The 20,805-nt window shown below is 57.4% G+C and overlaps 1 protein-coding gene across 1 annotated transcript; it reads right to left on the bottom strand.

Moving 5' to 3' along the window:
• Positions 1 to 3,055: 3,055 nt before the first annotated feature.
• On the bottom strand, positions 3,056 to 4,605 carry LBX1 (ladybird homeobox 1). The gene is made up of 2 exons (XM_044236650.1): positions 4,281 to 4,605; positions 3,056 to 3,576 (listed from the first exon to the last, which is right to left on the bottom strand). Exons 1-2 carry the CDS (start codon positions 4,603 to 4,605, stop codon positions 3,056 to 3,058), a joined length of 846 nt encoding a protein of 281 aa, XP_044092585.1.
• Between the last annotated feature and the right edge of the window lie 16,200 nt (positions 4,606 to 20,805).

The raw sequence follows: 20,805 nt of genomic DNA on the forward strand, positions 1-20,805 counted from the left end.
TCTTTTCCTCCTTCCTTCCTCCCTCGTTATTTTTTATTTCTTGGTTATATTCAATTGTCATGTTTTTCAGGCTCATTAAATCCATTTAGAGACAAAAGAATAAAAGGCAGAAGGGGAAGGAGGGGGAGGAGGGAAGGGGGAGGGGAGGGGAGGGGAGGCCGGAGAAGCAAACAAATAACCCGCTTTAACTAGACGGGCGGATAAATGGCCCCGTTTCTCCTCAGCCCCGATGCGCCTGCTTAGCTGCGCGCCCCGCGGGCGCCGCAGCTCGGGTGGGCTCAGCCCCGGGGCCGCCGCCCCCAGCCCGGAGGGACCCAGCAGGGCCCGGCCCCGGGCCGCGAAGCAGCGAGCGGCCGAAGGTGCCAGGGCCGCTTCATTGGGATTCATGGGCGTGTTGGGCGGGCGGCCCCGGGCTCCGGGCGCAGGGCGGGGGCCGGGCGGGGGCGGGGGTGCGCACGGCGGGCGCAGATGCCCGGGTGACCGCCGCGCCGCGGTCCCCGCGCCGCCTTTGTGCCGGGGAGGCGCGCGCGGGGACCTAATCCATCAAATTGTCTACAAATTGTGAAGAAAATTCAAAAACCATATGGTCGCCAGCGCCGGCGCGCTCTGGGCTGCGGAGGGCCGCGGCCGCGCCCGCACCCGGAGCCGCGGGGGGCTGGGCCCGGCTATTGTCGCCTGTCAGCGGCCGCCCGGGTCCATTCGTCCCGGCCTTCATGGTCCGCGCTCCGAATTACAGACCCATCCATCCTGAGAGAGGGCGATTTATGTCGCCCGGGAGGAACCGGCCGCACGCCCGCCTGGCTGCCCCGCCGCCTCTCCTCCTTTCGTTCTCTCCTCTCTCTTCTCCCCCTTTCCCATTCCCTTCCCATTCCCTTCTTCTCCGTCCGGATCTCTCAGTCTCTGCCCAAGCGAAGCTTTTTCTCTTTCTCCTCCCGACCCGGCCCCCCGCCGCCGCCCCTGTCTCCGAGGCTCCTGCTTTCTTGCTCTGTTTTTGGAGTGTCTTTCTGTGCTCCTTTTTCTGTTTCTGTCTCTTAGTTTCCTCCTGGACACGCACGCTCCCGACGCAGGCCCCGGGGCCCCATCGCCTGCCCGAGACCAGATGCGCATTTCTCACATCAATTTTGCGGAGAAAGAGAGCCTAGCGGCCCGGAGGCGGGACCCTTCTTTGGTGACAGCGGCCACTCGCCAGCCCAGCGACAACAAAAGCCCAGAGAGAAACCCGCTCTGTCCGGAAAAGTGAAAGCTGCCTGCGTCCCTGCCCCAGCCGCCCTGGGGACGCTGGGATCCCAGAGAGTCCTGGGGGATTGACGTCTGTGCCCCCAGCTGAGTTTGCAGGGCCCAGAATTTTTGAACGTTGCCAGAAATTCACCCCAACTGTCAAAGCTTCGGGCTCACACCTCCCTGTGCGAGTGTGCGCGATTCAGCTTGCCCTTGGTGCCGCCGGCCTCATTTCCCCCACACCCCCGCCAAGGGCAAGGCCCTCCGGCGGAACCAAAACTTGGGAGCCCTCGGGCTGCACCCTGCTGCCCACTGAGCTAGTCCTGAGGTACACAGGACGCTTAGCCCGCGGCCCGCAGAACGCGGGAAGAATGCCCTGGAGTGGGCGTGGGATGCACAGAACGCAGGGCTAGTCCTCCCACCTACCCACCGTTTCCCCCCCAAATTAACTTCCCATCCACGACGCCCCCAACGTATGCACTCTTTCTCCCAGCAATGCACACGCCGCACTTTTTACCCCGACCTGGCGAAGACCGCTGCTCTCGCCCCCATCCCCAATTTGGTAGCTGCCGAAGCGCCCTCTCCTCCCGCTTTCCCCGCACCCCTTATCCTCGCCCCTGCCCCGAAACTCCTCCAAATCTCCAAGGCCAGGGCAGCCCGAAGCGAGCAGCGGTGAGACACTGAGCCTGCCACGGCTTCCCTGAATAGGGCCCACTCATTCAGACACGGTCACCGCCGGTTCTAGTAAAATGGCAAAGACTTTATTTATCGGAGAAAGAGGCCTTGGGTACAGTCCTGGGCGGAGAGGGCAGGGCAGGAGCAGGGAAGGGGCACGCGGGACCCACCCTCATCGAGTCACCCCTTGTCTGGGCAAGTGGAGCCAGGAGCAGGGCGTTGGAGACTGCAGTCAGACCCAGAGCTGTGGAGGAGGTGGGGCGAGGGCTTCGGGTGGCCTCCTCTCAGTCTCTGTCACATGCAAAAAAATTCTAAAAAGAGTAAAAAATAATTCTAGGGCTTTGGGTTCCGTTTTAGTTGGTTGATTGGTTGGATTTCTCCCTGCTTTGTCCTGAAGACCCGGACCCCAGCAGTCAATCCAAGGAAACCGAGAGAGGGCCAGGAGGAATCAAAAATAGCGTTAGTGGGGACCGGGCGGCAGAAATGGCATCGAAAACAGACTTCTGCGGACTGGAGGGTAGGGGGAGAAAAGATCGATTTGAAACTTGCAAGTCAGGCCCGGGCTGTCCTCCTCAGCCCCTTCCCACGCCGGGGGGAAAAGGGCCGAAGGAAATAAAAGAAGTCAACTGTAGTAGGCCTAGGGAGGCGAGGAGGAAGAGGGCCAGTGCATTCGCCACATGCAGAGAAAAATCAAAACAGTCGGGGTGGGCCCCTCCTCCAGACCGCGGGATTCAGGGTTCGTTACCCTGGATAGTGCCTCGCCCTCAGCAAACCCAGCAGCCCGAGAGCTTGGAAAACATGGAAATCTCCGAGATTTAAAAAAATAAAAGAAAGAAAGAAAAAAGTCAGGCCGAGGTCGGAAGAATCCGCTATATAAGTTTAAATATTTATACAGGAGCCATACAGAATTGCACGGCGAGGGCTTCCGGGGCGGCGGAGGCCGCGCGCGGCGGCCGGCCCCGCCGGCCAGCCCGGGTTTATTGCTTCGAGAGGGAGGAGGCGGCTGCCGGGAGCTGAGTCCGGGCCAGGGACTGGGGGGAGAAGGCGGGAGTTGCAGAGGAGGTCCCAGCTCCCCTCGGCTGTCCGGCTGTCCGGCTGTCCCGGAGGCGGCGGGCGTACTGGCGCTTAGGAGCCCGGCCCGGCGGAAGATCCCGGGCGCCGCTCAATCGTCCACGTCGATCTCTTCGTCTTCCTCGTCCTCTGAGCAGTCCTGGCTGCTGGCGGGCTGGTCCGTGAGCGGGGAGGCAGGAGAGAGCTGCAGGGGCCCGGCGCCCGGGGCCTGCGGGGCGCCTGGAGGGAGCGCCGGAGAGCCAGGCCTCGACTTGGCCCTGCCGCAGCCGCCGCCACCGCCGCCCGCGGCCTCCGAGTTCTGCTCGAGTTCCGCCAGCGTCACGATGTCCATCTGCCCGCTGGGGCCCAGTTTCTTGGCGGACTCCACGTCGGCCTTCATCTCCTCCAGGTCCCGCTTGAGTTTGGCGCGTCGATTCTGAAACCAGGTGATGACCTGAGCGTTGGTGAGGCCCAGCTGCTGCGCGATTTGATCGCGATCGGCTGGTGACAGGTACTTCTGGTAGAGGAAGCGCTTCTCCAACTCGTAGATCTGGTGGTTGGTGAAGGCTGTTCGCGACTTTCGCCGCTTCTTGGGGGTCTGCCGCTGCCCGAAGATGGTCATTCCGTCTCGGCCTGCGAGGAAACCATAGGATAGGCTTGCGCCAGGGGAGAGGAGACCACACCCCGGCTCTAGTTCACCCCACCCAGGCCCGTCCTGCCTGAGGTCTGCTGCAGTTCCCTTCTCGGATCTGATTCGGCCTCCCTCCCGGACTAGGGCAAGACTCGCTTAAGGCAAACCTCCTTTCCCCGACTGTCTACCGGAAGTCTCTAGGAGAAATTGTTTTAGTCTCTGCTCCCCACCTAAGAGTTGATTTGAGAGACCCGAGGTCGCTAGAGCACAACGGAGCCAGACAGGGACGCCCTGACTGCTGGGTAAATGTTGGTTCTACGCCTCTTCCCAATCACCCCCACTCTCCCCGTACCCAAAAAGTCCTCCTAGCTGAAAGGCTCTCCGTTCTCCAACCCAGCAACAGGGCGAGGAGCGCCCAGGCCACTGGGAACCAGAGGGAGCCAAGCAGAGCACGCAAATTGCGGAAAGGTCTTGGGTTCCGGCCACCCCTCCTGGGTCACTGGACTCTGGCCTATCCAGAGGTCCCTAGAAAATAGGGTTTGGGTCCTGTCCCACTCATTTCCACTCCCAGCGGCAGCGGCTTGGGCTGGAGGGCCCTGACGGCAGGCGCGGGAGGAGGCGGCAAGAGGCACAGGGCACAAAGAGTGGGGCACAGGGAGCTGGGCGTGGGGTGCTGGGCGCAGGGGAACCCAGCGGCGGCGCCTACCTTCGGCTGCCTGCAGGACGCTGACCTCCAGCCCCTTAAAGGTCTTGCTGGCGAGCTCCTCCAGTGCGCACAGCGGCGAGGTCTGCGAGAGCAGCGCGCGGCCCGCCAGGGGCAAGCCGCCCGGCGCGTGCTTGTCCGCGGCCGCCAGCAGGTGCGCCGCCCCGCACAGCGAGTAACTTCTCCGCACAGACGGCTTGTTGAGGATGTCCTCAATGCTGAACGGAGTCAGCGGCTTGTTGGAGTTGGCGGGAGGCGGCAGGTGATCCAGCGGGCTGCGCCGCCGCTCTTCCCCCGGCGCCGCCTTGCCATCCTCCTTGGAAGTCATCTCGGCCTCGTTTGGGGGCCCGGCCGGGGCGGCTCGGGCCGCGGGGACCCAGCCCGCGGGCAGCTCGGGCGCCGGGCGGCGCGGGTGGGCGGCAGCGGCGGGTGGGAAGGAGGCCGCGCCGGGCCAGGCGCGGGGCCGGGCGTGGGGCCGGTTAGCGCAGCGGCAGAGGCGAGCAGAGCCGCACGGGGCCCCGGGAGGAGGGCGCTGACGCGGGCGCCGCGGCCGCCGCCGGGGCTTCCAGCAATCCGGGGCCGGAGCCGGGGCGCGCCGCGCGGGGCTCCAGTTTCGCCAGCCCCGGTGCTATTTAAAGGTGTCAGGTGGCTCCGCGGCGGCTCCTGGCCCCGGGTCCTGGCGGCGACAGTTGGAAAAGCCGAGGCGAGGGCGCCGATCCCGTACTGCGAGGGGAGGCGGAGAGATGGGGCAATTGACTATTGCTAACAAGTTAGCCTTGATCGAGGAGTAATCAATTATCTGCAACGGCACTTCTCTATTTCTCTCTCCTTTCTCCCTTTCTCCTCTCTTCTTTCTCTCTGTTCTCTCTCCTCCTGTTCTCTCTCTCCCTCCCTCTCTCTTCTCTTCTCTGCTCCCCCCCGTCTCTCTCCTTCTCTCCCTCTCTCTCGCCCTCTCTTTCACTCTCTGTCTGTCCAATGCAGGCGGCTCTAAGTTGGGAAGCTCATTAATTAGCGGGCCGGGGGTAGGAGGAGCCGGCTGGAATTAGCCTGCCTAATGCGCCTGTCAGTCCGGGCGCTGCGCCGCGCTCGGCCCGAGCTGTTTGTAAATTACATTAGCGGCGCCTTTATTGCACCCGAACCTCGGGCGACTCAAAAGCCGCCGCCCCCACCCCAAACTGCGAGCCTAGCTCCCGGCGCACCCGCCTCCCGCCGGCCTGGCTGCGCTGGTAGCGTTGGCCCGGAGGTCTCAGGCTCTCCGACCCGGGATTTGGCGCCCGAGAAGGGCGGCATGAGCCCAGCCGGAGAGGGACGCGCCGCCGCGCGGGCCAGGTAAGACCAGGAGTCTGGGTGGGCCGCGTCGCTGACCAGTGCAGACTTTGCCGATCTGAGATCAAGGACCCAGCGGCCCTACCACTGTCGGTCACCCCCGGCCTTGGTCCATGCGCCTGGGAAGAGGGAATCTGCAGCTTCCAGGCTGGCCCGCGGGAGGTCCGCGCGGGTGCTGCAGCCCTGGGTGAGGCGACACCGGACCGGGGTGAAGGACCCCAGGGGTTGGGGGAGGGGGTCAGCCAGAGGACTCAGTCTTCCCCAGCCGAGAGACGGAGGGGGAGTTATTGGTGGCTCCAGGCACCTCTTCCCCGGCCTTAGCCCGATGCGACAACCTTACCTCTTCCGGCAGTCTTGCACACTCCTCGGGCCACGGTTCTCCCGGCCGGCTGGGGCCACGGGCCCGCCTGGTGACCGACCGGCGCCCGACCGGGCAACCGGGCCCGTTGCCTGGGCTAACGGGGTCGGCTCGGGGCCTCCCCGCTGAGCTCTGCCCAGGCCCCGGCCGGGGCCCCGCTGCCGGCCCCGCCCAGCCCAGCGCCGGGCTCCACTACACCGCCCGACTCCAGCTGTTCCGGATGCGGGGCGGGGGCCCGGAGGGGGCCGGGCCAAGGCTGGGGCTGCGCTCCCAGGAACCCGCAGGGAAGCCGGGTTCGAGTCGGACTGGGGGCTGGGAACCCTACGGGCCTGACTCCTGTACATCAGGCAAGCGTTTGTGCGCATCGGTATTTGAATGTGTTTACATTTTTAAATATGTACATTTGTGTGGGGTTCGCGATGCGTATATTTGTGTAAACATATGTAACCTGTGGGTATTTAGGCGTGTTTGGACCCTACCTATGTCTTTCATTCCCCCAGAGGCACCCAAAGAGGCTGTACCCCCAGGCTCTTTTTATTCGGTTCCCTCCCTTGGTTTGTGAGGGGCATTGGCCCCACCACCTGATTTTCCAGGTCTGCCCCTGAAGAAAGGAAGGGAACAAGAGGGGGCTGGAGCCAAGGGTGCTGTTTCCCTCCCCACATACAGCCTCAGCCCTTTTCCTGGCTTTGTTTGTAAACTCCTGGCCAGCCAGTGTAGTCTGGCAGCCCTGCTAAGTCAAGAGAAGGGCCCAGAGAGGCCAGTGGAGAGCACTGTGGCCCAGCCTAGAGATTAGGATGGGGAGAATAGGACATTCTGGGCTTCTTGGACCCTCTCATACTGCCCCAGAGAGTTAGAAAGCCAAGCTGGGCTGCGGGGCAGGGGGCAGGTGTTGCCCCGGGGTGCCTTCCCTCCTGCACAGGGGCCTCTGAGCAGCAGAGACCGGTTTCTTTATCTCCTGTTTCCTTGTTTGTTTGAAGCAGGGCTTGCAGCTCCCCAGAGGAAAAGGGGCAGCGTAGGGAGAAAAGATTCCTGTTTGGGAACCCAATGCCTGCCCTCACCCTGGTTGGCAGTATCAGGAAGAGTTATTTACCTTCTTTCCTGTCTTTTTCCTGCATTTGCGAGGACAGGTGCTCAGAGGCAGGAATGGTGAGAATGGGATTCTTAATTCCCCCGGAGCGGCAAAATTGTCCTCAAAGCAGGCCTGTCTCTAGTGCATCAGCATTGCTGTGAAGCCATGAGATGATGCTAGGCCTGGCAACGGGCGGAGTCAGAGTTGAGAAAGGTGGAGAGGGACCTGAGGGAGAAGGAGCCCGGGAGCCTGGTGCACACTCTGCTGTCTTGGAAGCTTGGGGACTGGGAGGGGTCTGCCCTCTCATCTCACTTCCTGCTCTCATGATCCTGCTTCTGCCTGTGCCTCCCAGCCCTTTCCCGCCATAATCCCAAAAGCCCTGATCCAGAGCCTCAAGCAAGTCACTTCCCCCCCATGCCCCTGACCCCGACCCCCCCCCACCCCACCACCACTAGAGAGAAGGTCTCTCCAGATCAGGGAACAACTCTTGAGTCCCTGTCCTGGAAGAGCTCCATCCCATAACCCCCCACCCCCACACCGCTGTTCTTCCTGCCTGCTCCTAATATTGGTCTGCAGGACAGGATCTTAAGGACAACCTTGCTGTTGTCCCTTCCCCAGTCCCTCAGGAACAGTGGAGTTCAGTGTTACAGTGAAGCTGCCAGGAAGGTGAGGAATGTGAATCCGGGAGCAGAGGGGCAGGAGGGTAAAATTCCTTCAATGGGGCCCTGTTTCCAGGGATCTTTCGTCTTCGGCCACATCATGTCAAAGTAGACAGGACATTCCACAATCATTTGCTATATTACCTCTTATACCCACCGTGGCCAAACCTCTTTTTCCTGCAGCCCAATCGGAAGGCTTTGTTTTTAGCCTAATTGGTTGGACTCCCTGCCAAACAGCTCCAGTAGGCACTGATGGGGACTCAGGGCACATAAGGTACCACCCACCCATTTTGTTGTTTAGGGTCCCTTACTTCTCTATTGCCTCATCCAACCTAGGTCAAAAACCAGACTGTCCACTGAGCTTTTCCCAACCCTGCAGTATCCCCCACTCCAGACTCCAGTGTGTGGGCCGCTATGGTCTTCTGAACTCCTAGAAACCCAAATCTTCTGCTTCCCCTCTGGCAGAGCAGGGGGCTGTATCTTGGGTTTGCAGTCAGACTCGCTCCCTCTCCTCCTAGAGGAGGGCAGGGATCTTGATCTGGGGATTCCATCTACCCCAGACTCATGCGGACAGGCAGGTACCTGGGGCCCTCCCTGGATAGGTTGAATAGGTTTTTTGATCAAATGGAGTATAAATGATTGTGTATTATAGAGGGGGGGAGGCTCGGGCCCTGACTGTTTCCCCTCAGAGGAGTTCTGGAGATGATGAAAATTAGGGGAGTAATTCAGGGACAGTGTAGGGGGGAAAGTGAGGGCCAAGGAAGTTTGCTATTGCTCTCAGGGTTCTAATCCTGCCCAAGCCCCTTCCTGGGATCCAGTGCTGGGTTGGGAAGACACTCTGGGGTCTCCCACCCCCAGTCAGCTGAGCCAGTGTCATCTCCCATGAAGCTGGAAGCAGTTGGTCCCTGGAGTCTGCCGCATGGGAATGCCTGCCTTCAGAGCCTAGTCTGTACTCTCTCCTGACTCTTGAATTCCTGCTTGCTGTCTCTACCCCGAGGGTCCAGCCTTATTCTGTCTTCAGTGAAAGGGGAAGGGATTAGTCTGGCAAAAATCTGCCCCCCCCTATTTAGTGAATATTTCAGACAAAGAGGGAAACAGCATTGCATGAACTGCCAAGATAAGTGGACCCTGTAGACCCAAACAAAATGTGTTATTCCTTAGCACAAGAGCTAATTCAAGTAAACCCCCAAATGTTCCATCAGCTTTAATCCAGATTGTTTGGGTAGCCCCATTTGTTTCCAGATTATTTGTGTAAGCACCAGCAATGGCCCTCAGGCCAGAGCTCCCCTTAGAAAGAAAGGTTCTGACACTGCTTGAAAGGAATTAACTTGACCACCAATTGGGATCACTTTTGCCCCCCACCCCGACCTGCTACTCTGACACTCCATGTGGGATTCAGCGTGTTTCTTCTGCTTTAGAAGTAGACTCTGATAGGATAGATGGCCTCCTGCCTCCCTGGCTGAACCAGGACTGCCCACTTGGTTTTTATATTCTGCCCTGGGCCACTGTCAGCAGTAACAACAACAATAACCATGACAATAAACACCGTAAGCCCTTACTGTGTACCTGACTTCAGGCTAAGAGTTTTATTCATTTCATTTATTACTCACAACCCTGTGAGTAATAGTTGCTACTGCTATTACCCCAGTTTTATGTATAAGGAAAATGAGTCCCAGAGAAGTTAAGTAACTCAGCCAAAGTCACACAGCCTGTTTTGGAATAATTAGGATTTGAAGACTGTTTTTTCTGACTCTAAGTATACTCCCAGAACCATGGGGATTTTAACCAGAGGCCCCCTCCAGGGCTCTCTGAATGGGCTTCCGGGGCTCTGGGGATCCCAGAAATTGTGTGTAAAATTATGTGAGTGAGCCCAAGCAGGCACATTTTTCCAGGGGCCGTATTACATAACACCTTGAATTCTCTAAAGGGGTTGGAGATCCAGAAAAGGTTAAGAGCAGAAGCAGGCCAATAGGGGAAGGGGGAGGGAAGCTGCCTCCCCGTAGGCCTGGGGAACAGGGAGCCAGCTGCTCCAAAAGTCGGGCCAGGCTCCAAGCCTGCTTCTGGACCTGCCCTGCCGTCTGGGGCCACTGGCTCTCGGGATCTCCTCAGGCAAAGAGAGGTGGGGGCAGGGACTGTGGCTAGAGCCCGGCTTCGGAGAGCACCCCCTTCTGCTTCCCCCCCCCCACACTCACTTCTTTTGAACTGAACTCCAGAGCCTGCTGAGAGGGTGGCCCCACCTTGCCTGCCACCTTCTTCCAAGCCCTTCAGCCCTGCAAGGGTGGGGGGATGCGGGTAGGAGGGGTGCCCTTTGGGAATGGGCGGGGCATAGACAGACCACTTAGTGATAAAGACAGGTAGAGACCAAAAGAGGCTCTTCTGGGAGGTCCTCTTGACCCATGGCCCCATACTCTGCAGCCTCCAGAACGTTCCTCTTTTTTGGTCCCAAGCCTTTGCTCCCCTCAACCAGAGTCAGAAGGGTCTCTATCACTTCTCTTCCTTGTACCTTTTCTCTGTTTTTAGTGCTCAGCTGTCTTGGGGAAACTTCCCTGGCCTTTCCAGTTCCTCTGTGCTCCTCAGCACACCCCCCTTGCAATCTGTCAGGTCCTCAGGAACTTGCTGGTTTGTCTATCTGTCCTTCTGGCCCTCTCCCCACTGGCTGTGGATCTCCTCTCCATGCTCTATGTCAGCCCTGCGTATACCAAGGGCTCTTCGTGCATTTGTTGAATAAATAAACTAAACAAATAATAGGAGACAAAAGAGAGAGCCAGGAAGGGACTTCATTCAGCCAGGGCCCCAGAGAGAGGACTAGGGTTGTGAGGGAAACGTAGGTGCATTGCCTTGCCAGCTGTTTGCAGATGTGTGAGGCACCCCTGCTGTTCATACCTCCAACATGCACAGAGAGGCACAGAGACCTCATTCTTTAATGCTTTCTGGTTATAGAGGGAGGAGGGAGGTCCTGGGTTCTGGGCCCAGCTGTGGTGTGGACTGATTCAGGAATGGAGTTTGTTCGTTCTCTCTCTCTCTCTGTCTCTTTCTACAGGATTGAGCCCCCATCATGTTTTGGGCCCAGAAGCAGAGAGGAAGAACAGACAGAAGAAGGAGGGTGTCGGGCAGGCAGGAGTGGTAGGAGACAGACACCTTCCCCCTAGCAGCCCAGGGGACTGGGAAGAGGGGAAAGGATAACTGGGAGGAGTCTGTTTCTGTCCCAGTGGAGGTGGCATTTCAATCTAGCCTTAAAAAACCGGGAGGCTGGGCACCTGGGTGGCTCAGTGGGTTAAGCCGCTGCCTTTGGCTCAGGTCATAATCTCAGGGTCCTGGAATCGAGTCCCACTTCGGGCTCTCTGCTCAGCAGGGAGCCTGCTTCCTCCTCTCTCTCTCTCTCTCTCTGCCTACTTGTGATCTCTCTCTGTCAAATAAATAAATAAAATCTTAAAAAAAAAAAAAAACAAAAACAGGAAGCTTTGGGTAGGTGTGGAAGCCAGGACCACTTTCCAGGCAAGAGTAACAGCCAAGCTGGAGGCCAGAAGTGGCAGTCCAGAAGGGGAGCCAGAGTGCCCCTATTATTTCCTCCCTCTGTGGCCTGAGCAGCAAGCTGCTAGGGTAGGAGTGAAGTCCTTGCTCCCTTGTGCACCCCCATTAGGTCTGCAGCCTGGGGCAGGGGCTCCTGGGATGGCTGTTGGAGGCTGCAGGGGGTTGGGGGCAGTTGGAGAGAGGCTGAAACCCCTACCCTTTCTGCTACCGGACCTACCCTAGGGCTTCCATTCTCCTTGCTAGCCACAGAAGCTCCGACAGTTGATCCTCTCTCTTACTAACCTAGGTGGCCCAGGAACTACTGGGTCTGAGCAAAGCGGCTAATGCTGGTCAGTGCGGACCTTTCCACGGAAGTCTCACTGCCTGCGGCCCACCAGGCTGCGGGCCGGCAGCGGGGCCTGGGCGAGGGCAAGAGGACTAGGGGAAGAAACGGAAGCCACGAAAGGCAGGGAGGCCCAGGAGTGGGCCGCGTCTGCTAGGCGGCCCACGAAAGGCCTGAGTCAGGCTTCTCATAATAAACTGCACGTGAATAATTCAGCAGCCGTGCGGGGGCTCATTGCATTAGTGCCGCCGCCAGCTCAGTCCTTCGCCTTCCCGCGGGGGTGGGGGTGGGGTCACTAACGCGCTGGACGCAGGGAGCCAGGTAAAGATCCCCTGCCTGCTCGCATCCTGGACTCGGCCGGGGCCAAGTCCCAGAAGACTCTCGGGTCCCCGATCTCCTCCTTCCTCCGAAGGTCAGAAGGCCGCCTGCGGGGCAGCGCTGTTTCAGCTAAGCCGCTCTCAAGACCCTGGGCAAGAGAAGCCCCGCGGCAGAACCAAGGCCAGAACAGGGGGTGCGGGGCGGGGGGTGGGGGCAGCCTGCGGAGAGCCGAGCTGCTGCGGTGCCCAGCGGCACGGAAGCACGTGGGCGGCCTGGCCGGGAGCTGGCGAAGAAGGCTGGCTCGGTCCTGTGCTCCCAGCCTGGGTGGCCCGAGGCTGCTTCAACGGGCCGGGGTTTGCCTTTCGATCCTAGGGAAGCCGCAGGACCCATTCGCTGTGGAGCCCGGGTTCCCAGGCCTCTGTCCCCGCCTTTCTCGGATCCCCGGATCCAGTTCCTGCTGTGTCAGCCGCGCTGTGGCCGGGGGTGCCCAGCGCTCTCGGGACAAGTGGGGGGGGGCGCGGAGGGAGGGAAAGGGAGAGAGCCCCAGGCTGCCCGGCCTGAGAGAGACGCTAAGTGCGCAGCGCCCGCAGCCTTATTTCGTTTGAGCGAAACCAGTTCCCCGTGACTATTCCACTTCCACTTGTCTCTGGGCTCCTGCTCTTGCCGGATCACAGCGCATCAAACGTGCACCGACGCTTAATTCCTCCAGCTCTTTCCCACGCCCCTTCACTTCCATTAGGTCCCCCACAAGCTCCCTGCAGGAGCCACCCTACCCCTCCATGCTGAACCTCGGACCTAGAGCCGCACACTAGCCCCGCCCGCCCGCCTGGAACCCCGGGGCAGCGCGGGCAAGGCCTCCAGCCTGGTCTTCGCTGGTGCTGAGGCAGCCAGACTAGAAGCCCTGGTGGGGGCGGAAGAAGGAAGCCGGGTTCCCCCTGGCCCACCCACGGATCTTCTTCCGCCGCCCGCCGCAGAGGCTGTCTCCTTCTCTTCCCTGGGTCGCTGGATATTTTTTTCTCATTCGTTTTTTTCGTTAGGTGAGGTGCGTTCAGCCCCAACCTCTGGCCCCCGGGGAGGCCTGGGCTTACTCTGCCTCTCTCCAGCCTTCGGCTGAAACGCCGTGTTCTCGGCCAAATTCCCGACGCCTTGGGCAGCAGGGCTCCCCTGAGCGTCTCACCTGCAGAGGCGGGTGAGAGGGGCTGATGGCCCCGTGCTTCAGACAGTTCCACTCCAGGCCCGCCGTGTGATCTTGGGTAAGTCTCTTAACCTCTCTGAACTTTATGGGGCAAAAGTCAGGAGATTTAGAGAGAGAAATGGGAGAATAAGCCTTTTAATTCATTTGGGAAAATGGGTTGCCTGCTTTGGTGCCTAAGGAGGAAGTGAAGTTTGGGAGAATTCTAGGTCTGGAATTGCCCTTTATTTTAACGACATTTTAGGAGCAGCTGGTAGCTGCTTTTTATTTTTATCTTTCACAGCTGATAGGGTGCTGCTAGGCCTTAGAAACCTTCTCTCCAATGCTCTCCAGGGCTTGATTTTACCAAGGAGGAAACAGGTTAAAATCATCTGCTGGTCAGTGCCACAGGTGAGATTCCAACCCACATCCAGTTCTAGGCACTCTTGAGTTTAAGCGTCACAGTCTACCTTGGACAGGTGAATGGAGCCCTTCCAGGGCTGGCTGGGACCTAAGCGTGGAGGGGCTGGGCTGCATCTACATCCTTTTTTCCAGGCTGGGAAAGCTTTGAAATTGTTGTTTTTAGGTAACGAGTTCCGTGGCTGCCAGAGAAGAATGGAAATAGGACCCAGTGAGGGACTTCAAGCAGGTTATGGGACAGCCTCTGAGACAGGACAGGGCGGACTGCGTTTCTCCCAAGCCGATCCCGGGGAGGTAGCGATGGCAAGGGCAAGGTAGAAGCTATTGCTCCCTGAGTTTTCCACCCTCAAGTCTTCCATCCGCTCATGAATCTGTCTGTCCTGTGGGTGGGGGAGGGGGCTACGTCCCCAGAAGTCCTGGGCCCTGGGATAGAAGGAGCACCAGGGAGAAGGCACAGGGCTCATGGCAGAAGTATGGCCAGATGATCCCACCCCCCACCCCACTCTTTCACCCTCTCCTGGGGCGCCTGCCTGAGGTAGGGTCCTCCCAGCTGCAGAAGTGGGACTGGCTGTGGGGGATCAGAGGTGGGCAGGCTGGATGCTGGCGCCTGGGGACCCTGGCTGGGCAGGGAGGGGCTGGAATCTGGCTCCCCTGCTGTCCGTCCCCGGGCTCCTGCTGCAAGGTCGCCCCGTGGCAGCCCCGACAGGCCATGCGTCCCTCGGCACAAGTCCCATTATATTGTATTTATGTTTCACTTTATTGGTTTTTTCCTCTCTTATTATTGTCTCACTCTGGGGGAGGCAAAGGATATAATATATTCATCTTTATTATACCAAATCTGTGTGAAGCATTTAATAAAACGCTGTTTCCACACAGCCAGGGATATTAGTGTGAGCTATTCTTAAGTTAATGCTCGGGTACTGAGGGCGCCTCCACCACAGCGCCTGCTGCTGGTGGCCTGGGGGAAGCAAGGACCCCGGCCACGAGCACCCCCCACCCACCCTGAGCACCCCCAGCCCTTCTCGATTGAGCGCTCCTTCTAATGATGGCTCTGGGAACCCTTGGGCCCCAGCCTGGGAAGAGGGCCTCGAAAGAGCTAAGTCTGAGTCCACCCCAGCCTTTCAGTTAGAAAGTCCAACCCTTTCTAACTGACTGTGGGCCTTGGTTTGTGCCTGGGGGTTGGTTAGGGGTGGGGAGGAGGAAATTCCGTAATGGCTTTCCTCTCAGGGCTCTTTGTTGGGAGGCTAAAGAGTCTCTGGGGGAGGGAGGGACAGGGCTTTTTATTTATTTATTTATTTATTAAATTTATTTGACAATCACTAGTAGGCAGAGAGGAAGGAAAGCAGGCTCCCCGCTGAGCAGAGAGCCCGATTCAGGGCTTGATCCCAGGACCCTGGGATCATGACCTGAGCCGAATGCAGAGGCTTTAACCCACTGAGCCACCCAGGCGCCCTGGGACAGGACTTTTTAAACAGAAAGGGAAAAAAGCAAGGATTTGTCCAGATGCAGCCCAAGAGGACCATAGAGAAACAGGGGGGCCACAACAAAAGTGGGTCTAGGCAACATAGACCCTCAAGCCGAACCCCAGCCCAGGCTGGGGAGTAGAGTGCAACTCCAGCTTGAGCAGAGCCCAGAAGGTTTCCGTGTTTCTGGGCTCCACCTGCAGCACTGGTGAAGGCAGGTGGATGAGGCAGAGCTCTCGGACCCTCTCCATGGGCCTCCCTGCAGGTGGGCAAGCAGTCTCAGTAGTCCAGGTTACAGCTGGTGCGATGAGACTGAAAGGGCAAGTGGCTTGTTGAAGGTGCCCCAGCTGGAATGTAGGACTGTGGATCCCACTGTCCTCAGACTCTGCTTCCTTCCCTTCCTCTCCAACCCTGCCCTCCCACTCCCTACCTTCCCCTTCTCTCCCTTCCCCATCCTCCAGAGTTTTCCATGGCCTATAAGCTTTATATTCCTGCTTTCTAACTATGCACAAACCTCCCTAGAGATGCACATGAGAAGGAGAAATAGTCACATGAATTTCCATATCCAGGCTTACTGCCCAGTGTCCCTTAGAGCCCACTGCCTGGGTTCTCTTAGGGCCCAGATTTGGGAACACCAGCCTTACTTAGGCCCTTGTACCAGTGCTGTGGGGGAAGGGTTGGGACAATGAGGCCAGGCCAGAAAGAGGTGTTGTGCAGGAAAGGATTGGAGTGGGCAGGTAAGTCCCCCTGTTAGGACTAATATCCTCCTATGACTCTCAGTCCTCCTCTGCCCCCATCACCTCATCTTTGGGGTTGTACCAGGTCACCGCATGATACTGTAGGCTGCTCGTGAAGCTTGAATGGAGGCTAAGGGTACTTGAAGAGTCTGACCATTTCCACCCGGGGCTGGCTGGGAAAGGAGGGTGGCCAGGCTGGGACTTGGGGGAGACAAGGGAGGTGGCTGGGGCACCGGATGGAAGGCGGACTGGCTCTCGGTGTTGTGGACCTCAGTTCTGTGCTCAGGTGGCTCATTTGCCTCACTCTGGTCCCTGCTCTGCCGTGTGGTCCCAGGGGTGGAATTACCAACGTGAATTGCTGAGCAGAGATAGGATGACTTCAGCTTATCCTTGTGAATGGCTTCCTGAAGGGTAGAAGTGGAAATAATGGAATGAGCTGCCCTGCGTGGGAGTGAGCTTCCCCAACAAGTGGAGTATACAAGTATGGCTTAGTGCCAGCCAAGAAGGCTAATGGTCTCCTTTTTATTGTCGTCCTCATCCTCATCTTCATCATTTTACTATCTCTCCCTCTGTACCAGTAAGAGCTTCACCATATCATGTCATATAACGCATATACATGTGTTTGGGCCAGGGATGGGGTAGCAGAGCCTCTGGCCTTTCTGGGTCCTTGCCAGGTCCGAGAGTCTCCTGTTGCAGAAGACGAAGGGCCCTTCTGTTGATACAGATTGGTTCATCACATTATAGTGATTACTTGGACTTTTCTCGTGACCTGTACTAATAGGTAAGCTCTTGAAGGGCGAGGACAGTGTCTAAAATCTCCTTTTTTTTTTTTTTTAACCATTCCCTCTCCTCTTCCATGTCCCGCACAGAATGAGGCACATAGCAGATGTTTAATGAACAGACACAGGAGTGAAGGAGCACTGGAGCTGTCTGTGTACATGACCAGATGCTCACTGGGCTCTAACGAGCAAGGCCATGAGGGTAGCTATTGGGAGAGCCTGTGCGACTCCACAGTCCTTGTCCCCCTTCTCCCCACAGCTGAGCCGAGTTCAGGCAAGCCCTGATTGACCTTCCTGCACGTCGTGTGCCCAGCCCTGTTCTAGTCTGTGGGTGAAGCAAGGGCCAGCTGAGCTCTGCCTGTGCAGGAATAGTTCAAGGCTCACCCTGGGCGAGCCTCAGGAGAAACCGTTCAGGTTGGGGGAGGAGGTCTCAGGGTGAATCAAGGCTGGGAGAAGTCTGTCTGGCGGAGCTGGGACTAGAGTTGGGCCTTGAAGGGGAGGAAGAATGGAGAGTTTGGCAGGAAGAAATAGAGCGTTCCAGGTCGGAGTGAGCAAACAACCCGAGCGAAAGGGCAGAGCAGGGCAACCATCTCAGAGTAGGGAAGCTGGCCTAGCCAGATAGAGTGCCCGAGGAAGATAAGAGGGAAAAGACATTTGTGGAATGCCTTGAATATCCAGGCCCAAAGCCAGAAACCAGAAACTGGGATTCAGAAATCAGGATGTAGAACTCACCACGGAAGACCAAAGTCCAGAACCCAGCCTCGTCCAAGGCTGTCCTCACGGTAGGTGTAAGACGTCACCATGGGGCCCCAAAGTCCGGTCACGTGAGCTCACTGGGTAACAAGGTTGACTCTTCTGATCCGGTTGGGCCAGGAAACCCAAGATCCGGCCTGAGCCCAGAGCTAGCCCGGTCCCACCTGAAGCCTGTGCCCTCCAGATTGGGTCCTTCCAAATCAGAATGTGAGGTCTGGCATCACCTGCAGCCTGGGCACCCTGAACTGGGGCAGAAGTCACCCACTGCTCTGCACCCTGCCCCCACGCCTTGCCTTTCCCTCCCAGTACAGGTGGGGATCTCGGCTCCTCCGCTGAACCCAGCTGGGCCGGGCCGCCAGAGGGTGGAGCCGCGGTGCCTGCGGTGGTGCCAACCCAGCCAGCGTGTAGGCGTTGCTCTGCCGGCCTGTCACGGAGCGCGAGCCTGCCAAGGAGCCGGAGCGCTGTGCCGCGTGGAGGGTGTCAGGGGTGGTATTGTCGGCGCACAAATGCTCAACTTTATGTACTTTTAACTAGAGGTGTAACAGATGGCCCCGTTTCTGTCCAAGCCAGGGAGACTGGTGCCCATTCCGGCTGCAGCCAATCAATCCCGCCACTCTGGGGGGAGCTACAAGCTGGGCTGGGAGGCCTGGAGCCAGCAATCGCGCAAGGCTGTCTGCTCGGGCTGGCCCAGTGCTGCCTCTGCCAGCCGCTCAGCCACGGGCCCGGGGAGATAGGAGGGCAGGCAAGTGGCAGCCATGCCCAGCAGCCCAGTCAGAGGCCTGCCTGGGAGGGAGAGCCTGGACCTGCCCGCCGGGACCCAAATGGCCTGAAGACATTCAAGTCCCCAACCTGCCCCACTTTGTCCTTGTTCTCCCCTAGTCCCTGCTCAGTACCTAAACCCCAAATTTCTGGCCTTGCAATGCTCCAGAACCATAACCCTGGAGTATCCTACCTGGGGGACCCTGGATGCTACTCAGGACTGAGGATGAGTAGTGGTGCCTTTGGGAGGCATCATCAGGAGACTGTAGAAGTCATCAAGAAGTGCCCCCAGACAGCTAGAGAAGAGGAGACAGCAGGATCCAGGGCTCCCAGAGCTGGGAGAAACTGGATCCATCGATTTGTACATTCATAATCAGTCAACAAACACTTAGTGAAAGCGAACTATGTGCCACGTCCTTTGCTGCATTTGTGCATGGGGGGGGCACAATGATGAATAGGACACAATTCCTGTCGTCGAGACCCTCTCAGGGAAAGACAGACAAATACATAGGTAATTGGTAAAAGGCTTATAAGCATCTCCACAAGGACGGGAAGCACAGAGCAGGGCCATTTGACCGTGCCTGGGAGATCCAGGGACGATTCCAACAGGGGCTGGTTCTGAGCTGGGTGTTAAAAGACCAGCAAGAGTTTTCACTGGAGGTGAGGGCAGGGAAGCGCATTTGAGAGGGGAGGAATAGCATGTACAGACATAATAGGAAAGTGCGTGGTGAAGGTAAGGGTGTGGGAAGATGTGAGTGTGGCTGGGGGTTGCGATATGGGTGGAGAGGGGAGTGGATGAGACTGGACAGGGGAGGGGCCAGGCCTGGTAAGTGATACCCCACTCTGTGTTAGCAGGCTGGCAACCTGGCCTGCCAGATCTCTCTCCTCAGTTTTCCCTCCTGTGACCCTGCTACCCCTCATGCTGCAGGATGGGAGGGAGTGAGGAAAGGAGAAGGCAAGGCCTGGCAGCATGTGGGTAAGGCCAGAACTCAAGGAAGCTACCCTCATCCTGGCTTCCCTCCTTTCTTGTTTTGAGGGCTGAAGCCATGACCAAGGCTGACTCTCCCTCACCTCCTACCCCACTGATTTTGGTCTTCTAAAAATAGCCTTTCTGTAGGTTCCCTAGAGAGGACTTAAAATCGTACACATTCATTCATTCATTCATTCATCAAGAAATAAGCATCAGCTGTGTTCGAGGCCCAGGCAGGGTATTGAGGTAGGCAGAGCATTCATTATACTGAGCTGTGAGGAGCTCAAGTCCAGACGCAAGAGGAAGACAGGAGTCTGGACAGGGGTCCTTCTGTTTGCAAGAAACAGAGGTATACTTGAGTAATTCCAAGAAAAAGGAGGACCTTAGTATTGAAGCACAGGGCTTGGAATTGCAACTGGGCTCAGAAAGCACTCTGGGACCAGGGCAGCTCTGGGGACTAACTTTCCTCTCATGATAAGGTCGAAAGGCACTCCATAGGGTCTCTCTTTCCTTTGTGCGTGTCTCTTCTCATTAACAGCAAAGCAATTATTATTATTATAGGAGGAGGAATGATAGCTAACAAGATCTGAACACATACCAAATGCCCATCACATCGGTTTCCATGCTTATCTCAGTAAACCTCTTAAGAACTCGAGGAGTTGGTGAAAATCGTTACCCCATTTTACATATGAGAACACTGAGGCTCCAGGAGGTTGGTATCCTGCCCCAGGGTCATTTCAGGAAGTGGAAGAGTCAGGACCCTCACTCGGGGCGGCCTCTGGCGCCCCAGCTCATAACTGCTTCTGACCTCTGTGCAACATCGAGAGCTTCTTGGATTCCCTCATAATTTCTCATAACCATGACTTGCACTTGACCAGCCGGCCTCTCTGCGTCTCTCTCTGCATCACCTCGGCTAACTGCTCTAGTCTCTCCATATTTCATAGTTCGAATTCCCAGGAGAAGAAATCGGATTGGCCCGGCTCATCTTTTAATGCCAGGCCACATTGCAAGCAGCTGCCCAGCCAGAGAGCTGCCGGGGAGCGGGGCGCGTGCAATCACAGATCAGTGTCGTTGATACATTCAGGGGTAGAGAGAGGATCATACAAAGGGTAAAGTGCAGAGTGCTACCACAGAGGTACAAGAAAAGGATGAGGGGAGACTTCATGGAGGGCAATGCATGGTTTGGGTCTTGAAAGAAGACAGAATTTGGGGAGCAGACTTAGTAATAAGGATTTCCTGAAGAAAGGAAGAGTGTGAACACAGGTGTTGGACTGGGGCATAAGTCACGTTCAAGGACCACTGAGGAGTTCTGCTTATTAAGAGAGTGGGCTGCCTGGGGTAGAAGCCAAAAGGCAGGTCTTGAATGCCAACGGGAGTGTCAGCTTAATTCAGTAGGAGTCATGGAAGGTCTCTGAGCAGTAAAGGGACGTGAACTTTTGGTAGGTTGACCCTATGCCCAGGGCAGTTCCAATTTATGCCTTTTACCCCATTATTGTAATTATTGTTTATTTATTATTTTTTTTTTCCTTTAAGATTTTATTCGGGATGCCTGGGTGGCTCAGTGGGTTAAGCCTCTATCTTTGGCTCAGGTCATGATTTCAGGGTCTTGGGATCCAGCCCTGCATTGGGCTCTCAGCTCAGCAGGGAGCCTGCTTCCCTGCCCTCCTGCCCCCCACCCCCATCTGCCTCTCTGCCTACTTGTGATCTCCGTCTGTTAAATAAATAAGTTAAATCTTTTTTTAAAAAATTTCAATTATAAAGATTTTATTCATTTATTTTAGAAAGAGCTAGAGAAGCAGTGGAGCCTGATGCCAGTTTCAATCTCAGGATCCCAAGATCATGACTTGAGCCAAAGTCAAGAGTCAGACGCCTAACTGACTTAGCCACCCAGGT

This window comes from Neovison vison, chromosome 2, assembly GCF_020171115.1.
Source record: "Neovison vison isolate M4711 chromosome 2, ASM_NN_V1, whole genome shotgun sequence".
Taxonomy (NCBI): Eukaryota; Metazoa; Chordata; class Mammalia; order Carnivora; family Mustelidae; genus Neogale; species Neogale vison.

Coding starts and splice junctions, on each gene's coding strand:
- LBX1 (XM_044236650.1), bottom strand. CDS start 4,605: ATGACTTCCAAGGAGGATGGCAAGGCGGCGCCGGGGGAAGAGCGGCGG. Junction 3,577..4,280: donor CGTCCTGCAGGCAGCCGAAG/GTAGGCGCCGCC, acceptor GTTTCCTCGCAG/GCCGAGACGGAATGACCATC.